Here is a 19,734-nt window from a genome sequence, read left to right as displayed (position 1 = left end):
GCAAAAAAACAGCAGATTTATCGAGGCACTAGAAAGGTTTGAAGACATGTTTTCTTTAAAATGAAAATAGTCATGCTTTGGGTCTCAAAGTATGTTTGGACTTGTTTGGGTTTATGTAAGCTCTGTCTACCCTGCGTTGTTATATGTGCATCTGCACTTTTATTGACTTTCTTAAGCACCAAGTCAAGTGGAGCTTTTCTGTCATTTGTTGTGGTGTTTTATGGCACTTTGTCCTTCTTCCATGGCCTTAAAGCTGGAAATGTTCTTAACCTCCTGTCACATTAGACTCCCTTCTGTTGTCTGCTCCTAGAAGTTAATAAAGCCTCAAATCCATCAATGACTTTGTTTAGGAGAAAGATCGTAGAATCCCAGAATGGTTTGGGTTGGAAGCGACCTTACAGCCCACTCAGTTCCAGCCCCCTGATGTGGACAGGGACAAAGCCCCATCCAGCCTGCCCTAGAGAACCTCCAGGGATGGGGCATCCACAGCTTCTCTGGGCAGCCTGTGCCAGTGCCCCACCACCCACTGAGCGATCACCTAGTCGTGTGGTAAAATAAGCATGCAAAAAATGTTTGGTGGCTTTTCTGGAATGTAGAGAGGTTCACTGGTAAGGAAGGAAGCGTTTGTGACTTCAGGAGAAACCTTGTCCTTGTCACATTCTGGTGGGGTTTGCAGCGGGAGGGGAGAGCTGCAGGACAGGAACACATTGTTACATAGGTTTCACATGACCAGAAATGGATCCAGAACTATTCATGAGGAAAAAGTTTCCTAAAGTTATAAGGAGCTCATCCTCATGCAAATAACTGTTGCACTCCCACAGCTGGTCACTTCAGGCAGCTACAAATGCCGGGCATGCTTGGCGTTGGCAAGTAGATTGTTGGGTAAGGGACTAGGGAGATTCCTGAAATCATTTTGTAGGGGACAACAAAAGTTAGGTTTGGGGATATATATATGTGTGTTTTAAAGTCTGGAAAGCCTTTGGTGGAATGCATGTTTCTGTAGTTCTTTAATACCTGGTGGAGTTTGCTTTACATCTCAAGGGGAGTGGATATAGCAGAACTGGGAAAAGGCCCAAATAAAATAGTCATACATACAGAAAAGCTTCTGTCTGGGGAAGACCTAAATGAAGTACAACTCCTTCAGCTAAAGGAAGATACGATTGTGGAAGATGTACTAGAGACGTGTAAAATCATTACCCGTGAATAAAAACTGTTTATTTACTGTTCCTTCCAGTACAAAGGTTAGGGGTCTTCAAATGCCAAGAGCCAGCTCAAGGTAGATGAAGGAAAGCAGTTCATCCATATGGGGTTTGGTTGTGCTGCAGAACTCCTTTCCAGTGGGTGCTCCAAGTTTACATAAGCTTAAGAGGAGACTAGACAAGTTTATAGAAGAGACACTTGTTGAAGAAAATTAACAGAATTTGCTGAGTTCTAAATACACAAAAATCAAGTCCACTTCAGTAAGTGACTGAGCTAGAGATAATTATAGGTTGGGAGAATACTTAGAAGGGAAGGATGAAATCAGACATATATTAACACTAGTTTTTGGCATTGGCCAGTTTGAGACAGGATTTAGGACCGGGCTTTTGATCTGATTCATTGTGGCTTTGCTTACACATATTTTGCTGCTTCTGTTCAGGCTTGAAGCAGGCTTAGGATCTAGAAAGCTGGTCTGATTATTTTAGTTGTGCCGCTTGGTCAAATAAAAGATACTACTTCTGGTTATAAACCTTGTCGTGCATATGTTCACAGACTGTTACGGCAGGTGGCCACCAGATAGCAAGTACCGGACGATATCAAGTCGATACCTGATAAGAAACTTAGCTGGTTATTGAACCGAAGCGTGCATATCAGCACTCTGAGGAAGGGGCTGTTGAATTTGTAGATAAGCACTGTCCTATTTGCAGACGTTTGCAAAGCTTATTGACTGAAATTTATGTCGAAGGCACCAAAACTGTAAAATATATATAGCCTTAATATAGGCTTTTTCTGTCTGAATTTTGACTAGGGGTAGATTTAATCCATGAAATATAAATGTGTTTGTTCTATCCTGTCTTTTTAATGGGATGGTTTATTTTCTTCAGCATTGTTTGAGTCCTTTTAGCATTATAGCAATTCAGTTGTATTTCTTTCTTTTTCCTAGAATTGAATTCTTACCAAAAAATGCTGGTGGTGCAGATCTGACCTATGATAATACCTTGAAAGAGTATGAATATTTCAGCAAACTGCCTCTTCAGTGGTTCCTCATTAGCATCTGAAGTGCATGCCGCTGCTGTTAATGGAGATAAGAGTACCCTCCAAAAGCTAATAGCAGGTAAATGTTTTCATTGTAGGTGCATTTTGATGACTGCTTCAGGACTGAGGCTTTTGGGTTTGGCTTATTGCTCTGATCCTTAAGATATGTTTTTGTTTCTTGCTTATACGTATTTCTAGAATAAATGTAGTTTTGAAAATAGGACTGATTTTTCTGACCACTTATTATTAACTGTTGCCTTTGATTGGTACTTAGTGAAATAAAATAGAAAATTGGTAAGTGATATATCCAGAAGAGTTATTCAGGACTCCAATTTCAGAGAATTTAAAATTCTGGAGAAGTGCTCTGGGCTGAAATATTTTGGCTGCATATCCTTATTTTTTTTTTTAGAATTATTGATTTTTTTTTTTCTTGTAAAAAATTCATAAACTTGTTTTTCCAGATGATTTGTGTAGTTAATCGAGTCTTGTCACTGCTTAGAATTTTGGGACAAAATAAGTCCTGTTTGTTGCTTTGATGCTCATACACTAATGTTTCTTGAGAGAAATGAAAGTGAAGGAAAGAGTCTGGCCCTATGGAAGCTGAAGTTTAAAATTTCCCGTCCATTAAAAAGCCCAAGATTTCACCTTCCCTCTCTGTCCAGAGGCTGGTAGGTCATTCCAGGTTACTAGTTTCCAAAAGCAGCGTATGTGCTGTGTTCCAAAAACGATCTTAGACACATTTGGAAGGCTGCCCTGATGAAGACTACGCTTACCAGCATTTCTGATTAAATGCAATTCCAGCTGATACTGTAAACGTTTTATTTGTTCAGCCTATATGAAAATGCCATTCCTGAAGCTTGGTGACTGTGAAATAGTAATAATGAAAAACCTTACTCTGTATTTATGCCATTAACTGTCAGTTTTAATGGACTTGATGGTAATCACCTTAAACCAACAAACCAGTATTTGTGGAAAATTTTATAAACAACAGCTGGGCAGTCGATATGCAGATTCTTCTAGAAATCTGTGGGATGCAACTACTTTAAATACATGTTTTTAAAAGTTCTCTGCCTGCACAGGGAGGGGAGAAGGTCTGAGCTTTAAAATCCTGGCTAACAATCAGAAGTGACAAGAAAGTTTGTGCTGACTTCAGTGTGTTTTTATTAACCTCACAGCCAAGTGACATATGTTGAAAACACGGAGGAAGAAGTACTTTTGTATTGCTGGTATACCTCATCAACTATACTGCAAAACAGATGTTAGAATAGACATGGAAATCACTCTTCTTCTAAAGATGATCATGCAGCAACAAAATAAAAACACTTTGTGTTATTTGTACACGGGAGAAAAAGCTACGTGATCCTTGCAGGCTTTGCTCTAATGGCAGAACTTGGCTCTTGCGCTTTGTTATGTCTTGACAGGATATGACACAGACTTTTCTTGTCCTGTCTGGGCAAAAGCAAGAAGTATTGCCTAGCAGAAGAAGAATGCATCAGAGTAATATTTTTAGCTGTTTACCAGGCGCTGTTGAAAGTATAACTCAATGCCAGAAGTAAATTGAGCAATTGGCGTTATTCGCTGAACTTGATGACTGCACTTAGCAGCATCATATAATTCAGGACAGCACATCAGTGTCGTGTGCGGGTGCAGGATTGCTTAACAACATGATGCTAACACAGCTCGCCTTTGCGTCGGATTGTGCTGATAGCAGTACGTCCAGTAAGATGAAATCTTGCTTTCTCCTTCTTTTAGGGAGGGAATCAATTCACTGCTTTCCTCCGAGATTTCCCTTTTTGGTTGCTGACATAGGAGGGGCATGGAGTTGGATTAAACTCTCTCTTAGGAAAATAGCAGCCTCTCTCCTCTGTTTGATAGTTACTTCTTTTCCCACCTGCTGCAGCTTGATGCAGCCTGTGTGACTGTGTGCAAACATATACACTGTATTTTCCTATAATTCAGAAATATGGACACATCTGCCCCCCTCACCAGTAACGTGTAATTTTAAAGGAGCAGGTGTTTGAAATCGTACAGTGTACATTAGATACTATGTTCTTTTTGACATCCCGTAGCAATTAATGAGCATAAATAGACAAAAGCAAAAGGTTAGAAGAAAAGTTAAGAGAAAGGGGATTTTGGTACAAAGTGTCCCTTTATATTAACCAGTCCTGATGCAGGACTTTTTAAGCAGCTTATAGGTTAAGTACCATAAAGCACTACATAAATGAAGTATTTAGTGTATAATCCATATGCTAACTCTTTGCATTATGTGAGTTGACAAGTACTGTATCACACTGTTCTGGAATTGTATGATCTAAGGCTTTGGGGAATCCTGACAGTATTTTCTGTTTTTTGTTTGTTTGTTTGTTTTTCACAACACTGAACATGTCTTTAAGTAACATTACCTCTAGTGCTTCAACCCATCTGTATCACTTTAATCGTAGACAAAAAGGGAGCCAAAGTTAATTTTCTGTTTGGAGGGTCATTTTTGCATTTAATGCTTTTATGTAGAGTTTAGGGAAGATGCATCTAATTCTTTAATTATTCATAAGAACACATAAATATGCATAATAGGCATTTATACTCAAAGGTCCATTCAGTCCAACTCCTCATTCTACAACCCTTATCATGTACCACTCAGATACAAGTATTTTTTAAACATCTGCTGTGATGTTTTATTTTAAATGTTAATTATACATTCTCAGTTGCAACTATGCAGTTCCATGCTTCTGTTTGATTCTTCTCTCTCCTTCTCTTCCATATTCTGCAGTGGGGAAGCTTGAATAAACCTCAAGTCAGGTATTACAAAAGGCAAGATTCCTGCAGGATACAGGAGACGATCTGTCTTTTAAAAATACAACAGACTTCAGGTCCTCCTCCTGTCCTCTCTCACTCCTGCTATGGTATGAAGAACACAGAGAAATGCTGGTGTCTGGTGTGACTGCTTGCATAGCCTGTGAGGAAGCAATGAGGTCTGAAAGTGGGAGTTACACTTCAGAGCTGGGTTGCTCAATCCCATGGTGTTCCTGACCCCTGTTGGCAACCAGATTGTGAAATGCGTAATATGGGTGGGGTGGGCTGAAGGTGTTGATCATGAAGAGGGAGGGATGAAACAAACTTCATTAGGCAGGCATGTGGAAGAGGATTTCATTTTGACACAGCACGTTTTAATTACACCAACGTGTAAATATTTAGAAGGCTATCTGTGCTATCTTTTGGAGCTTAGCCAGTTTAGGACCTGCTGGTGATAGAGTAGCTCCTGGTCCTTGTCCTGTCTCCTACCTTGAGCACAGAGAGGCCCCTTCAGTGAAAAACCCACAGGACTCTCACCATTCTAAGGGCCCTACAGAGGCTTGCAGGCAAAGAAAATAATAAAGAAGAAAACTGTTGCTGGCTGAAAATAGTTTGTTTACCTTAAAAAGCAGTCAAATCACTGGCATAAAGTTTTGAAAGTCTTGCTAATTTTTTGCTCAGACTGCGTGCAGTCATGGAAACCCTTTGTCATCAGCTACATCACCATTTGCGAGCTGGAGGGGAAAATAGATGTCTGTTGCTCCATTTGAGCAGGGTTGCACTTGAGCTTTACACCATTTTTTCTATTCTTATCTTCACCCGTTTCTTTTAGTCTCTACATTCTGTATGTCCTCTAACATTTCGTAACAGAAAGGCAACTTGGAATTGGAAACTTAACTGCTGAATTAAGAACAAGTGTCGTGTGAGCAGAAGCCACGTACATATGTCTGACTGGGAGAAATGCAAGCTTTCGTATTTCTTCTTAAAAATGTATGTGATTGTGCAAGTCCCATCAACTGCAATATATTTAAGACACTGAGGCTCTGTTAACACTGAGCAGTGGAATATAGTGATGTCTATATTGTCAGATTAAACTACTAATACTGGAAGAACTATACCCCATTAGCTAGAGGAACTGGCATGTTTGTTGGGATCAGTGCCATGCTAGCTTATGGTTTGAAACTCATTTTGTGTACGTTGCTGCACAGGGCTGCATGGCAAAGGTATAAATTTGAAAAAAGCATTTATTGTTAGCTAAAATATTGAGATGTAAGACATCAAGAGTTTCACAATATATAAAGCTTAATTTTTTTTTTTTTCTAATAGAGGAAAGAATTACCTTGAAACTGTAACTGTGCAATGAAATTGTCATACTTTGGAATGAAAGGCTAGCAAAAATTTTTACAAGTCAAGGAAGATAAATAAATAAATAAATGTATATTGTATTCCCTTGTTTAACTCATGTTACGTGTTGAATTATTTTCCTAATGAACATGATGCTAATTAAAAAAGCGATGTTCCTTTCTGTGTACTGCTTTCTAATGCACTTAGTAAAGAGTACAACATTTTGAGCAGAAGTAAAGAGTTATGGGCTTCAGAAATGAAATTGAGGTAACAGTTAAATGAATATTTAAATACAAGTGCTTTTTTCTCAAAGTTTTGGTTAAAAATTAGAATTTAAAGGCAGTATCAACTGTGTATGTAGTATTAGCAAAATTACATTGCCTATTTATTTTTTCATGTCAAAATGTAGTTATATATAATAGAACGTAAATAATGATCAAAGCCCTTTCAATTTAGCTTTTAACTCACCTTTAGCAACGTTAGAAACTATATTTTTGAAAGTCTTAAAATCACTTTTAAATATGCCACCATAAAATTAAACTTCTTTAATGTCTTCTGTTTTGATGTAAAGAGTAATGAGTAGGGCAGAAGCAATACTTCATCTTCTCCATTCTAAACAAAGTTCAGACCAACTTCTTACGTAGCTTTTATACTTGGCCCAACTGGAAAAAAATGCTTGTATAAGTTTACAAATATGACTTTCCATTACTTGGTTTATTTATTTATTTATTTTCTGAAGAAGAAAAACATATTTGGTCATTTGTTTACTGAAAATCTGAGACTCAGCTGTTACGTTCATTATGTGAAAATTTCTAAAGGGAAAAAAAATAAGAAGAGGAAAGCTGTCAAGGGTACGTGCAGTTCCCAGTGGCTTATCTACAGAAGGTGGAATCATAGCTATTCTGTATCCTCACTGAGGTAATAATACAGTAGGAGAAGATAGCATCCTATTCAAGCAGGTTGAAGATGCACAGAAATACAAAACAAATATATACACAGTGGGAGTCTAAAAAATGAGATGGGAGAAGTAGATGGCATGCTTTAAATGAGGCTGTTGATAATACAGTAAGAATATAAGATTTGTGGAAGGGAAGGCATCAATGTGGATAACAATTTTTTCTATATACTTTGTATTCTGATACATCAGTGGAAGCCATGTAGGTGAACGAGTGGTGATACACATTTGAAAACCAAAGCAAAAAAGAAATCTTGATTTCGAAGAAAATTAATAGATATTAATTGATTAATATAAATCAAGATTAATAATAATAATAATAATAATAATGATTTCAAGTCTAAGAAAGAATTTATCATGCTAACGTTCTCTTGCTCTCCCTCCAGCCAGAGGGTGATGTGTCTGACGTGCTAAAGCAGATCAGAGAGCCTGAACTGACAGGAAGCACAATAGCAATGAAGGTTACTCTCCTGTATTGGGTAAATGACATACTGAGGATCTAATCCTAAAATTAAATTGTTAGGAATTGTTAAGGAGTTGACAGGTGAGATTTTGGTGAACTCACAACAGGACCAGCTCGTGAGTTGATCCTAATCATTGTGTAGGACCTGCATCAGAATGCTAGTAAGAGAGATTTTGTAACCCTTGACCAGAGTGTGCACGTATAAGCAACAGCAATCTGGTATATATGCTAACTCTAAAAATGGTGAAGGACGTTAGAATAAAAACACTTGCTAAGAAGAATCCAAAGATGAGGCTGAAGAGTAAACTCCTTGCTTTCAACATGAAGCAAATGGAAAATCACTTCTCAAAAGAAACAATTTAGGAAGGTCAAGGGGAAGCAAGCATGGGTTAGCAGCAGTGTGAGGGTGGATGTTGAAAGCAAGGTGTTCTTCAGAAAGCATAATTGGTGTCTAAGGAAGATAGAGGTAAAAAAAATATATATTTTTTTTCATTGGGAACAATTTGCTGGAGGCATAAAAATTAATTATAAAACTTGTTTTAATGTGAGCATGACATGTCACTCTAATAGATTGTCAAGATGATGGGGGAGTCAAAGAAGACAAAGCCATAGATGAAGAACAAAATGAATTTTTCTGCATCTGCATTCACAGAAGAGCTTAGAAAGATTCCTGAAAGATTATTTTTTTGCAGAGCAGAAAGGCTTTTCTCCATGCAAATCACAGTCTCTAAGCAAGAGAAGGTATTACAGGATGAATCATCAGATCTACCTGGTATTCACTCAGCAGTTTTAAAGGAACTCAGAAATGAAGCAAGTGAGCGAATGATTGCTGTACCTGGTAATACCATGCTTAAGAGTGGTTTTTTTTTTGGTGAGAGGCTTGGTTGGTAGGGAACAAATGTTAATCTTTAAATATGGATCGAGGGGAGTATCAATCTGCTTGACTCTTCTACTAGGTGAATCTATTGAAATTATAATTAAGAATACAATTACTGGATATGTAGATAAGTATAATATGCTGGGGGGAGTGGAGATTTCTATAAAGAAAGGGTATTACTCAGCTGGAGTTCTTTCACAGCATCAACAATCATGCAAACAAGGGAATATTTAAAAAGAAAAATGAATTTACCTGTAAAAGTTCAGTGTTCCTTGAGTAACCATAGATGACAGTCCCATGTGGAAACAGAAATATGAAACTTTGTAGTGGGGGATGCACACTGTAAATTTTTTTGGACTCTGCATAGGAATACAGTGAATAATCTTTTCAATGAGACCTCAGACTTCTTATTTACCCTAATTGCTGCCTTGCTAACCATATAAATTCAAGAAAGATCAACAAATATTTTTGTAGTTTCATTTCATAAGGCACTATGAAGTAAATAATGGTATTGATGCAGTATTGTCATCTTTATGCTTTTTAAAGAAACACTGCAGTGAATAGGCTTCAAAGCTCATTTTATTTACAGTGTTTACAGGTTTCATAAGGACTTTGGTTTACGTATTGTTGATATTTTTTAAGTAATCTTTACAGCCAAGCTCTGTATAACTATTCTAAAACGATTTATAATTCTGCCACTGCAGAAAGTTACTGGTAGTAGGTGTATTTGTGGAGCTGATGTTTTCTAGATGTATGTTTTTCTGTCAATATATTTTGAAATGTCCTCTAAATGTTGGTAAAAAAAAAAAAATAAGGTGAAAAGTAATAACTTTGTTTTTATGTGATACTCCATTAGTTTGCTCATCCTGTTCATTTATGATAAAAGTACTATTTTACCTGAAAGTGCCCTTGAATAAAAAGGTACTATTTTTAGTTAGATACTCATAGAATTATTTGATTTATGTTATTATTTTTATTTTTAGGAAACTCTGAGCTGAAAGATAAAGAGGACCAGTTTGGACGAACTCCTCTGATGTACTGTGTGCTGGCTGACAGGCTGGACTGTGCAGAGGCTTTGCTGAAGGCTGGAGCAGATGTTAACAGAGCTGATCGTAGCCGAAGAACTGCTCTCCATCTTGCTGCACAAAAGGTAATTACATGGGAAGTGCTCTGCTGTTATAGAAACGTAAGGCGTTCGCAACAGGTATAAAGGAGATTTTCTTGTATTGAATCAGCTTCTAGTGTTTTTAGAGGCTTTCATTAGTGTAAGAGGTCAATAATGCTAAAGTACATATATTTAATCAGCGTAATTGTAGCTGTCTGAAGAGACAGCTCACTGATGTTTTTAAGAACTCATACTCTCTAGGAAAAATGAGCCGTGTCTAGTTTGGAACAGCCAGTTCTAAGACTGGATTCTGCATACTCTCACACTTCTTAGGATGTCACCATTTATTTCAGTGGATATAATACCGTGTATTTTTAAGTGTTCATGCTATGGCTGAGACTGCCAAGGCTACAGAATACCAAATCAGTGCCAGGTCCAGGAAGGAAATGCACTCCTATTCATTTTTCCTTCCACAATTTTAGTCTATAATACTGTCCTATTACATTGTCCCAGTGAAGAGGTGCTAAAGGAAGATTTTAACAATAGAAGGGAATTTAAAGTATAATTTCAGAGCTGCAGTAGTTCCTCTGTGTTCAGTACTGGGGGAAGTGTCTGCAGTCACAGGAGAATTAGCAAACTGCGGAGGGAGGGGAAGAGAAAGAATTGAAGAAGAAGCAGCCAAAGGTGGGTTGTCAAGCTAGTCAAGATGTGAGTTCATAAATTATGAAACAGTCTACAGCGAAGATTAAAAATTCAAATTTGCAAGAAACATCTTATTTACTGTATTACTTTTATACTGCGTTTAAAACAGTAACTGTTCAAAAGCTGGGGTTGTTTCGATCATGTAAGCCGTCTTTTGTTCCAAGTTAGAGAGTGACTGCCTTGAGTTTTGTAGCAAACATCTATTTTTCATAACTTGTCACCTGTTCACAATCATCCAGGTTGTTTAACTGTTTTACTTCCTAATATACCCTACATTTTTTTTTTGTTTTCATTTTAGTCGGGTTTACATAAATGTAGCTGTGGTATGGTCACAGTATTTAGTGAGGAGAAATGTCAGAGATTTTAAAACTGCTTTAAGGTACTACACTGCCGGGTTATGTTGGCTTTATATTTTGTAACCTGATGAGCAAAGGAATGTTTTAATCATAGCAAAGACATAACTTTTTAAGTTAAAATTTCCAGGTTTTTAAAATGCTTTTCTAGCATATTAACCCAGTATATTTTTCTTGCTTAAATCTTTGTCTATATGTTGATATGGTGGATCTTTGTATTACAGCTGTTCAAGGCAAAGAGATATTTTGCCCTAGTGTAATATCCATTAATTGCATGTGCTCCTTGGTTCCTTCGTCATGCTGCAATCGTGAAGGGGCAGTTTGGTCCATGGGACGCTTGGCCCATGTTAGATGTGTTTTCTGTTGGCAATGCAACTGTAAAACGAGGTACCATCATTACCTTCTGCTATTTTAATAGAAGGTTTTATGCAGTCACCCACTTAGTGCTTAATGTTTTAGATGCATTTCACCATCTAGCCACATAAGTGCTTGTGCTATCACAGTGCTAGGGTGGCAGAAAGTGGTCAGGAGACAGCCCTTGCAGCTGCTTTTCATTTGTCTGACTGAGCTGTACCATAAAACTGCATTCTGTGCCTTCTGAGCAGTTGCTCACTGTTGATGTCAGCATATGAAATTAAAATTTCATGTGTGTCTTCAGCATTTCCTTATTAACATTTAAATATATGCATTTCTGTCATGAATGCCTCCTGTAAAATATATAAAATTTAAATTCAAAACAACTTCGTGTTCCATACAGTTTGGGTTATTTAATTAATGTTTTGCGTTCTTCTTATTCCTCTTTGATACTTTTGGTTTATGTTATCCTCTTACAATTTTTTTTCCCTGAAGTGAATGCTGAGACTTTCCTCTGTAACCAATACCGAGTGTTGGCCTTCAGGCAGAAAAAAGAAAAATGTTGTGAGATCACAGATTCTTCAATTTTACTGTCAATGTTGGTTAATCACAGATCTACATGTTTACCAAGGCCACTCTGTAGTTCTTGCTGTGTTCAGCTTTGTGAATCAGTCTGTCACTGTCCTGTGTTCCTTCAAAAACAGATTTATGTGGCTTTCCAAATGTCTGGTGAAAGGGGGCCTACAGGAAAGCTGGGGAGGGACTTTTCGTCGAGGAGTGTAGTGAGAGGACAAGGAGTAATGGCTTTAAACTAAAAGAGGGTAATTTTAGATCAGATATAAAGAGGAAATTCTTTACTCAGAGGGTGGCACAGGCCCTGGCACAGGCTGCCCAGAGAAGCTGTGAATGTCCCAGCCCTGGAGGTGCTCAAGGGCAGGCTGGATGGGGCTTTGGGCAGCCTGTTCTGGTGCGAGGTGTCCCTGCAAGGGGACAACTGGGTGGGCTTTAAGGTCACTTCCAACCCAAACCATTCTGGGATTCTATGAACTTTAGTCATAGGTATAATAGGATGTTTAGAATCACATTGCTTGGAGATTCATGGTCCTGTTTGCACTTCAGTTGCCTCCTAATTTTAATTTTTTACCTGTGAGACCAGAGTAACAGCATTTGCAGCAGGACAAGCAATGGTCAAGGACCTTCTGCTTGGCTCTTACAGTTTTTATTTTTTAAACTCTTTGCATTTGCTTGTCCAAATTCTGGGATGTGCATTTTATTGAAAGGCAATTTTCTTCATCTTTGTTTCCTCTTGCTTTCTGACTTTAAAACTTGTCAGGCCTATGGATAAGAAAAACAATATACCACGTAGCAATTATCTTCTAGTTTTACATGAAAGATGTGGCTCAAATTGTTGTGATTAAAGTTGACTATATTTTTCTAGAAAAAATATTACTTTAGTTCCTACTTAGGATTCCTTCTTCCTTCCTTTTCTTTCCTCCACCTACTTCGGTGTGGTTCCTGTTACATGGCAGTCTTTTTAATTTCCTTGGAATTTTTGGTTAATAATCAGATTTTGTGTATGTTGAATGTAATCATGGGACTTATAAATCATCCATATTAAGTACAATGGATTTCACTCTAACTGCCTTTCTCTTCTAGGATGGGTTTCTGGTTGGATAGGACTTAATTATGCAGGTGAAACATCCCTCCACTATCACTGGGTAGTCTTGTCTGCCCCTTCTGGACGATGTAATAGCATGCACCACTTACAGGTCTAGCTTCTATGTGATACCTATGTGATTGACAAACCTGGCTGTAATTGGTGTGTGTGTAAATATATATATGGACATACCAGTTCTCTATTACATCTTACTTTTATTAAAACTGCAAGATTTTATTTCATAAAAGCAACTCTTCCTGCCCTTCAGATAGGGAAAAATGCTAACAACAACATCCAGCGTTCAAAATCCTCATTTGATAATGCAAAGTTCTTCCTAAATTAAAGGCAGAAATTACAGCATTGCCCATATAGTCATCCAACATTATTGGATGTGATAGAGAGTCTCTCAGTAGTTCCTTATCATTTAGTATTTTCTTAATGGCACCTCTAATTCCCTTTTAAGTAGTTACCTTATTATTTGTAGTTATGTGGTTGATCTCCCAGGTGTTCTGGTGCACTCAAGTGCTTTTCCTTATCCTACAGATGTCCTAGAAGCCATCCTTCAGAACTGTGAGGTGTCAAAAACAGCTCTGTTTTGCTTTGGACATCAGTAAGCAGTATCAAAGGTTCTGTGCTTGATACAAATACTGTTTATGGTCTCTGACAAAAATACTTCTGATGACATAGCTAGGAAGACTGACCCATGCTATTCCATCTTCTGTCAGATCCAAGGGGTTGGCAAAGGTGAAAAGCAAAGGTGATCTGATAACTTCAGCAACTCTATTGCAGTTTTGATATCTAGGTCATCTTTACCAGTTCAGGAGGAAACTGAGGTGTCAGAACTCGAAGTCAGAATGTCATCCTTGTCTTGCCATGCTTCGTCCAAGTGACTTTTGTCACTGGGGCATATCTATAAAGCAGTAGTTACCTCGGAAGATGTATCAGGTTCTCAACAAAGGGTTCTTGTAATTTCTCTGTCTCAGACTTCATTAATATCATTTGGGACAATTCTCCCCTCCTGGTCCACCTAAGCCATCTTTCTCTAATAGCAGATTTGGCTTAAATGTTCTTACAGCTTTCTTTGCTGAAAGTTCCTGAAGTTAATTAGATGGGGTCAGAAATTTCAGCTGTTAATACTACTTGAAATATCAATGCTTTCTGAAATCAACTGTGGTTATACATTGACACGGTAACCTTTGCTGATGGGTAGCTTAATGATAATAATTACCTTCTTAATGATAAGTCTTCCATGCTTTGCTTTACATGGCTGCTATGAGTTTCCCCTTTGTTAAACAGCCTACAAAAATAAATTAATGGATCTGTAAGATGATGGGGTGAGAACAATCTCATGTAAATGCAGAAATTTATATTTCAGACATCTAAAGCCAAGCTAGTCATCTAGATGACTTTTTATGAAAAATGATGAAAAGAAGTAGGCAATTCCTTGATGTAATTCATTCACCCTAAAGTATAGATGTCTACATTAGGACACATTGAGTAGCTGAATCATCCTTTTAGGCATCTAATAATGTAGCTTTTGATGCTGTATTGAGACAAACCTCATGCAAAGCATATGTTTTATCAAGTAATTTTCAACTCTTCATTGACATGATCTTTCCTACTATCTTTGTTTTCTTCATCAGTCTTCAGATGGAGCTGTTTCAGTCTTTTGTAGGCAGAAGGCCATGTAAATGGTTTCCTGGGTGGTCTTCTGTGTGTTTTGCTCTGTTCCATTATTAAGGTGAAATGTTTTGGTGTCTCTGTACTCTTTAAAAAAAGAAGGGGAGAGGTCAAGTCACTCATTTCAGAAATTTAAATAAAGAAAAACTGATAAAAATATTGCATCAGTACACCTGTGATGATTGCCAAAGGTGGTTCAGAGGACAGTCTGACTTCATGAACACGCGTGTAATTTACTGGGAGTTGAGATGGCAACTGTTTGCAGCAGAAGTAAAATCATTAACATAATTTGCCCATGATTTCACACTGAGGAACTGTATTACTGTGTGGGTACAGATCTTTTTAAAACGGTAGAATTTAGATTATTATGAAATAAACATGCTGTGGTACACTGATGAGTGTACTGAGATTGCAGTTTAACTACAGACATTCATTTTCACTTGTAAGCATTGTGGCAGCAGTTTTCTTCTAGTCTTAAACTGTGACTTAATTAAAACACCCACATGTGATACTTCTGAACAGAAATGTTTCTACGTACCCAAATTGCCTGTGTGTGATTTTTTTCATTTATCCTTTATTAAGTAATTTCAGTTTAACGTAAAAAAAAAAATACCAAGCCTGCTTCTTTCAGAATTTCTCACAGAGGATGCTCACTTATTAGCAATCTGTTTACTCTGGGGAAGTAACTATCTCTATGAATTCCCCAAGCGCAGCCCTTTGTGTTAACAAGGAGAGAAGAAAAAATTCAATAGTTTTGCTGTTGGATGCTAATGATATGCACTTAAAATAATCTATCAGGTTGCTTAACTGTCAGGAGGATATTAATTTTTGGTTTCAGGAGCATTAATACTACCCCGGTGGGAAAATAAGCCTTTCATTATCTGAAAGCATTAAATATTCTGTAGGTTATAGAAATTCTTTGCTGACACAGTTATTGATAAATAACAGGATGACCAGGATGCAGTCAGGACCTCTGTGTGAAGTATATGTAACGTATATGTTATGTATAATTTAATGATTCTTAATTTTTCTTAAACTAGCAAAAAGTGATTGCTCCTGGATGTTCTCCAGTAGCCATACAGGGAAAGAAGGAAGTAAGAAAAGACAGCCTGTGGCAAGGATAAGGCATGAAGAAAATTAAATAAAAAAGGGAGTCTTTAGTTCACTTATTTTATGAAAGATTATTCCCAAGTCTTACTGAATGAGTACGGTCAGGGTAGTTTGAGAGCCCCAAATCCAGGATGTTATTTCCCCTTTCTTCACAAAGGAAAATGTATTGATATTAAGGGCTCCTGAAGAAAACTTTGCTAGGAGCAACTTATACTTTTTTTTTTCCTCACTACCTTTTTCCGGATGTGTTTCCTGGAGCTGTAACATGCTCCTCTGTAGCATGTAGTGTAGATCCTCTTAAAACATTCAGAAGGTATTATTTGAACTGCATAAAATAACACATTTACTTCTGTCTTTCCCAATTTATATCATGAATATCAATATATAACCGTGGCATCTTTTAGAGATGCTGGTGGTCAGTTCATGTTCTTTTTATCCAAGGCTGGTTACTTTTTCTGAAATTCCCTCTTAAGCGAGACCTCACAGTGAGCATATATTACTTCTGTGCATACAGGTTCATGAGGTATGAAGCAACTTTACATTCAGTCTTTCATACTTTCATGCAAACGTACAACTTGACTAAATGTGAAAAATTTGAACAAACAGCAGTCTGAAATATGAATGTTGGCCAGCCAGCCAGAAAAGGTGATTTTTACTTGCAGGACTGTAGTTTCCTTTGTGTTTAAGTAAACCACAGACAAAAGCTGTGATATGAATGTGTGTTTTTTTTTTCTTTAAATTTCTCAAACAAAGGGTTCTTTCTAGTGAATGCAGCCTGAGGATGCTCAGGGACAGAAGGCACAGTTTCTTGTGTGTGATTTGTATGTGTTATATTACAGATAAGCTGATCTAACTACTGGTTTTCATCAAAAGGGTTGGTCCTGCCCATCCCTTTCCTGCAACCCCCTTTTCACAACTGCAGAACTGTTCAGTGGGTTAACAGAAAACTAACTCTAGAAAATGATGATTCATTCTCTGACTGTTTAGCACAACTTCTCGTGCTCCCAAATACTTTTCACCATCGGCTGTGCTGGTACTACACTTGATCTGTGCTGTAAGCCAGGTAATTGTAATGGTTAAGAGTAACTACAGGAAAAGATCAGTGAAAAAGAAAAACCAAAACCATGTTGTTCCAGATAGCTTATTTACAATACTGTCCCTCAGTATGTTGCTGTGTCACCATTGAGGAACAAGAATAAAACAGACAGAAATGGTGCAGGGCTGGAACTTACTAAATGAACTCTGACATCATAAAAAATATTCTTAAAATGTTAGGGTAGGAATTCAGCAGCTTTCTAGTTGAGTTGAGGGGAGGAAAAGGGAAGCCTTTTTAAGTAATTTTTTTTGTGTGTGTGATAAATAGAAGCTGTGGGTTTCTTTTGGTGTCTTCTGTCTCTGTAAATCTGCTTTAGCCTTCATTAATATTTTCATTTGCCTCTGGATAAACCTATCTTGTTCTAAGGATCAGTGAGTAACATGTTGAAGTATGAAAGGGTGATCTTGAAATCAAAGTATTGGTCTTCTCTAAGGAAGCTCAACGTCCCAACATCACTGCAAGGCACCTCTAATTTTGCAGTTTTTCCACTGAAATATGCAGGGTGTTTTGGAACTTGATTGTACACCGAAGAAAAAAAAAAAAAGAAAAGATACTCCAAGATATTATCTTGGAGAAACCATTGTTAGTCAGGTAGGTTCAGTTGCATGAAGGTAGAGAGAGGAATGGTTGGTCTGAGAAGGTTCTGGGAAACCAAGTGACACTAGGTATTAGGAGAAAACTTTCTTGTGCATTTTTCAGCTTCCGAAACTCTACATCTTGATTCATTATTGCACCACGAGACTGAAGAAGAGGGAAGGCCTCCCATGTCAGTTACGGTACATATTAGAGAGCAGCAGAATTGAAAGCAATTGGAGTTTCCTGGGGGCACTTCAACGTTCCGAAAAAGCTTGACGACAATTTTGTTGATATGGAGACCTTGATTTGGGCACTACTTTGAGACAAATATCCAGTTCTCATATTTTCAGGCAATATGTTTTCAGTTTACAGGCTTTGTCATGCCTTCATAACAGGACAAGAGCATGCATGGTGATTACTCATCAAGTGATAAGTCTCTCTAGTCATTTGGTATCCAGTCATCTTACAAGTCTGGTTTCAGTCATACAGCAGATACTAAGACATCTGATTCTGATTTCTTACTGGTTTTGTTATTAAAAAAAAAAAAACACAACAGTTTAGGACAAGAATATGCAAAAATTTGCACCCTGCAGTAGCTCTTATGACTGTTCTGTTCAAGAGCAGAATTTCAGAGTAGCTAAAGATTAGGCTCTGTCTCCATACAGGCTGCACTGGTAAATAGGGCATGAATGTCTATAGGCTGTGACACATGTAAAACTGACATTTCAAAATGATTTTAGTAACTGCTGGTTACTAAACTCACCTGTTCTAATAAAATAGTTTTGAAAATACTGCTTGCAGTTTGTCGCTGCCTCCCTGAGTGTACTTACTTTCCAGCAGTCATTTTGTGCATCAAAGGAATTGCCACACGCCTAAACAACAACAAGTAGTGTCTGGCATTGTCTTTTCATAGGCCTGTGTTGTGAAAGAGAGCAAATAAAGTTGTCTGAGGCACTAAAATGCATTATATTTTAAATATCCGATGGATTTGCACTGTAGAAGCACTCTGTCTATAGCAGGCCATTTGTAATAGCAATGTACTATTTTTGCTTATGTAGAACAGTAGAAACAAAAGTTGAAGGTGAATGGGAGAGGTTTAAAGAGAGGATTTGCAATAAGGGCACTCGTGGAGTGTTTAGATAAATATTAAGTAGTAGAGTATATTTGTGTGAAAAGGGATGGACCAAGCGTGCTTCTGTTTTAAATTTATGAAGTGGTGATCTCCAATTGCCTGGGGCAATTAAACTTGTTGAAAGCTGAGGTTTCAGACTGACAGCCATCATCGTAGCATCCCTATTTTGAAGGATTTTGTTCTAGTTGTGAGGGCTACAAACCTAATTTAAAAGTAGAACAAAGAACAAGTACATCTATGATTTTTGTGAAGGTGAATGGATTAACTCTTGCAATGTGTAAAGGATGTTCAGGTATGACTCCTGGGGAGGCACGTGCCCTGGAACACAATTTGAAAAACACAGGGCTGTGTGGCTTCTGTTTCTGACCTGCAATGATGGAAAAGATTCACACTTATCAAGAACAGCAGTCATAAGCAAAATATTAAAAATGTTTTGCGGAAGAAAACTCAGGAATACTCATGGGAGAGACAACTCATTGAATTAATAAATTAATATTTATACAAAGGCATTCACAGATTTTGCTGGTGTCATTGGATAACTTAAGGATAGTAATTTTTCTTCAATACTTGGCACCAGCTGGTACTTTAGTATAATAATTATTTAGCTATGAAAAATGAAAATGGGGGAAGGTCCAAATGAGAATACTTTTAATGAAATAGACAAAATTGAATTGAGAGAATGATATCTGTGTTATTTTGCTCTGGAAATGAGGTATGTGTTAAAAAGAATTAGAATCTGCAAAGTAAGACCAGACCATGGCAGTGAACATAACCCATGATAACTTTAGGGGTTTCTAACATAAACAATAAGGGAATTTTTTTCATGCTGGAAGGCCAAATAGCTCCTGAGACTATGGGTGGACTCCCCATTGACAGTGAATGAGTTTGCTCAATTCTCCCTGATGTGGAGGGTTCGGCTGCATGAGCCACTAGAGGTCTCTTTCAGCACAGGTAGCTTTGTGACGATTGAGTTTCATAAATTCTGAACTAGTGTGGTTTTGTAAAAGAAAAAGTCACCTTAAAGGCTTTAAAATCATTTTTTATCACTGTAAATAGAAATATATCTAAGAAATGTTATACTAAGATATTTTAAAATTATACTATGATATTTGAAAATTAAAAAGGTCGTCTACTCTTCTCGGTGATTTATCGTATTTGGAGTACACTTTAGAGCAGTGCAGTAATAATTTAACTTTATTCCTAGAAATACTATATGCAAGTTCAACTTTTCAGTATTTTTTTCCAGTTTGCCTGAGTTTTATAAGACCCAGCTTACCTAAATGTAAACCTGTAGGTTCATTTTTT

The 19,734-nt window shown here is 37.4% G+C and overlaps 1 protein-coding gene across 1 annotated transcript in view; it reads left to right on the top strand.

Annotated features, from left to right (window-relative positions):
* INVS (inversin) overlaps positions 1-19,734 on the top strand; it is an 88,306-nt gene that overhangs the window by 1,451 nt on the left and 67,121 nt on the right. Inside the window, exons 2-3 of the mRNA XM_084282113.1 lie at positions 2,144-2,314; positions 9,648-9,814. Coding sequence (XP_084138239.1) covers positions 2,209-2,314; positions 9,648-9,814 — 273 coding nt within the window. The 5' untranslated portion in view covers positions 2,144-2,208. The remainder of the gene's footprint in view (positions 1-2,143; positions 2,315-9,647; positions 9,815-19,734) is intronic.

This window comes from Netta rufina (assembly GCF_964035555.1).
Source record: "Netta rufina genome assembly, chromosome: 2".
NCBI lineage: Eukaryota > Metazoa > Chordata > Aves > Anseriformes > Anatidae > Netta > Netta rufina.
Note: the sequence above shows the minus strand (reverse complement) of the source record. Positions and strands in the feature narration are given on the sequence as shown.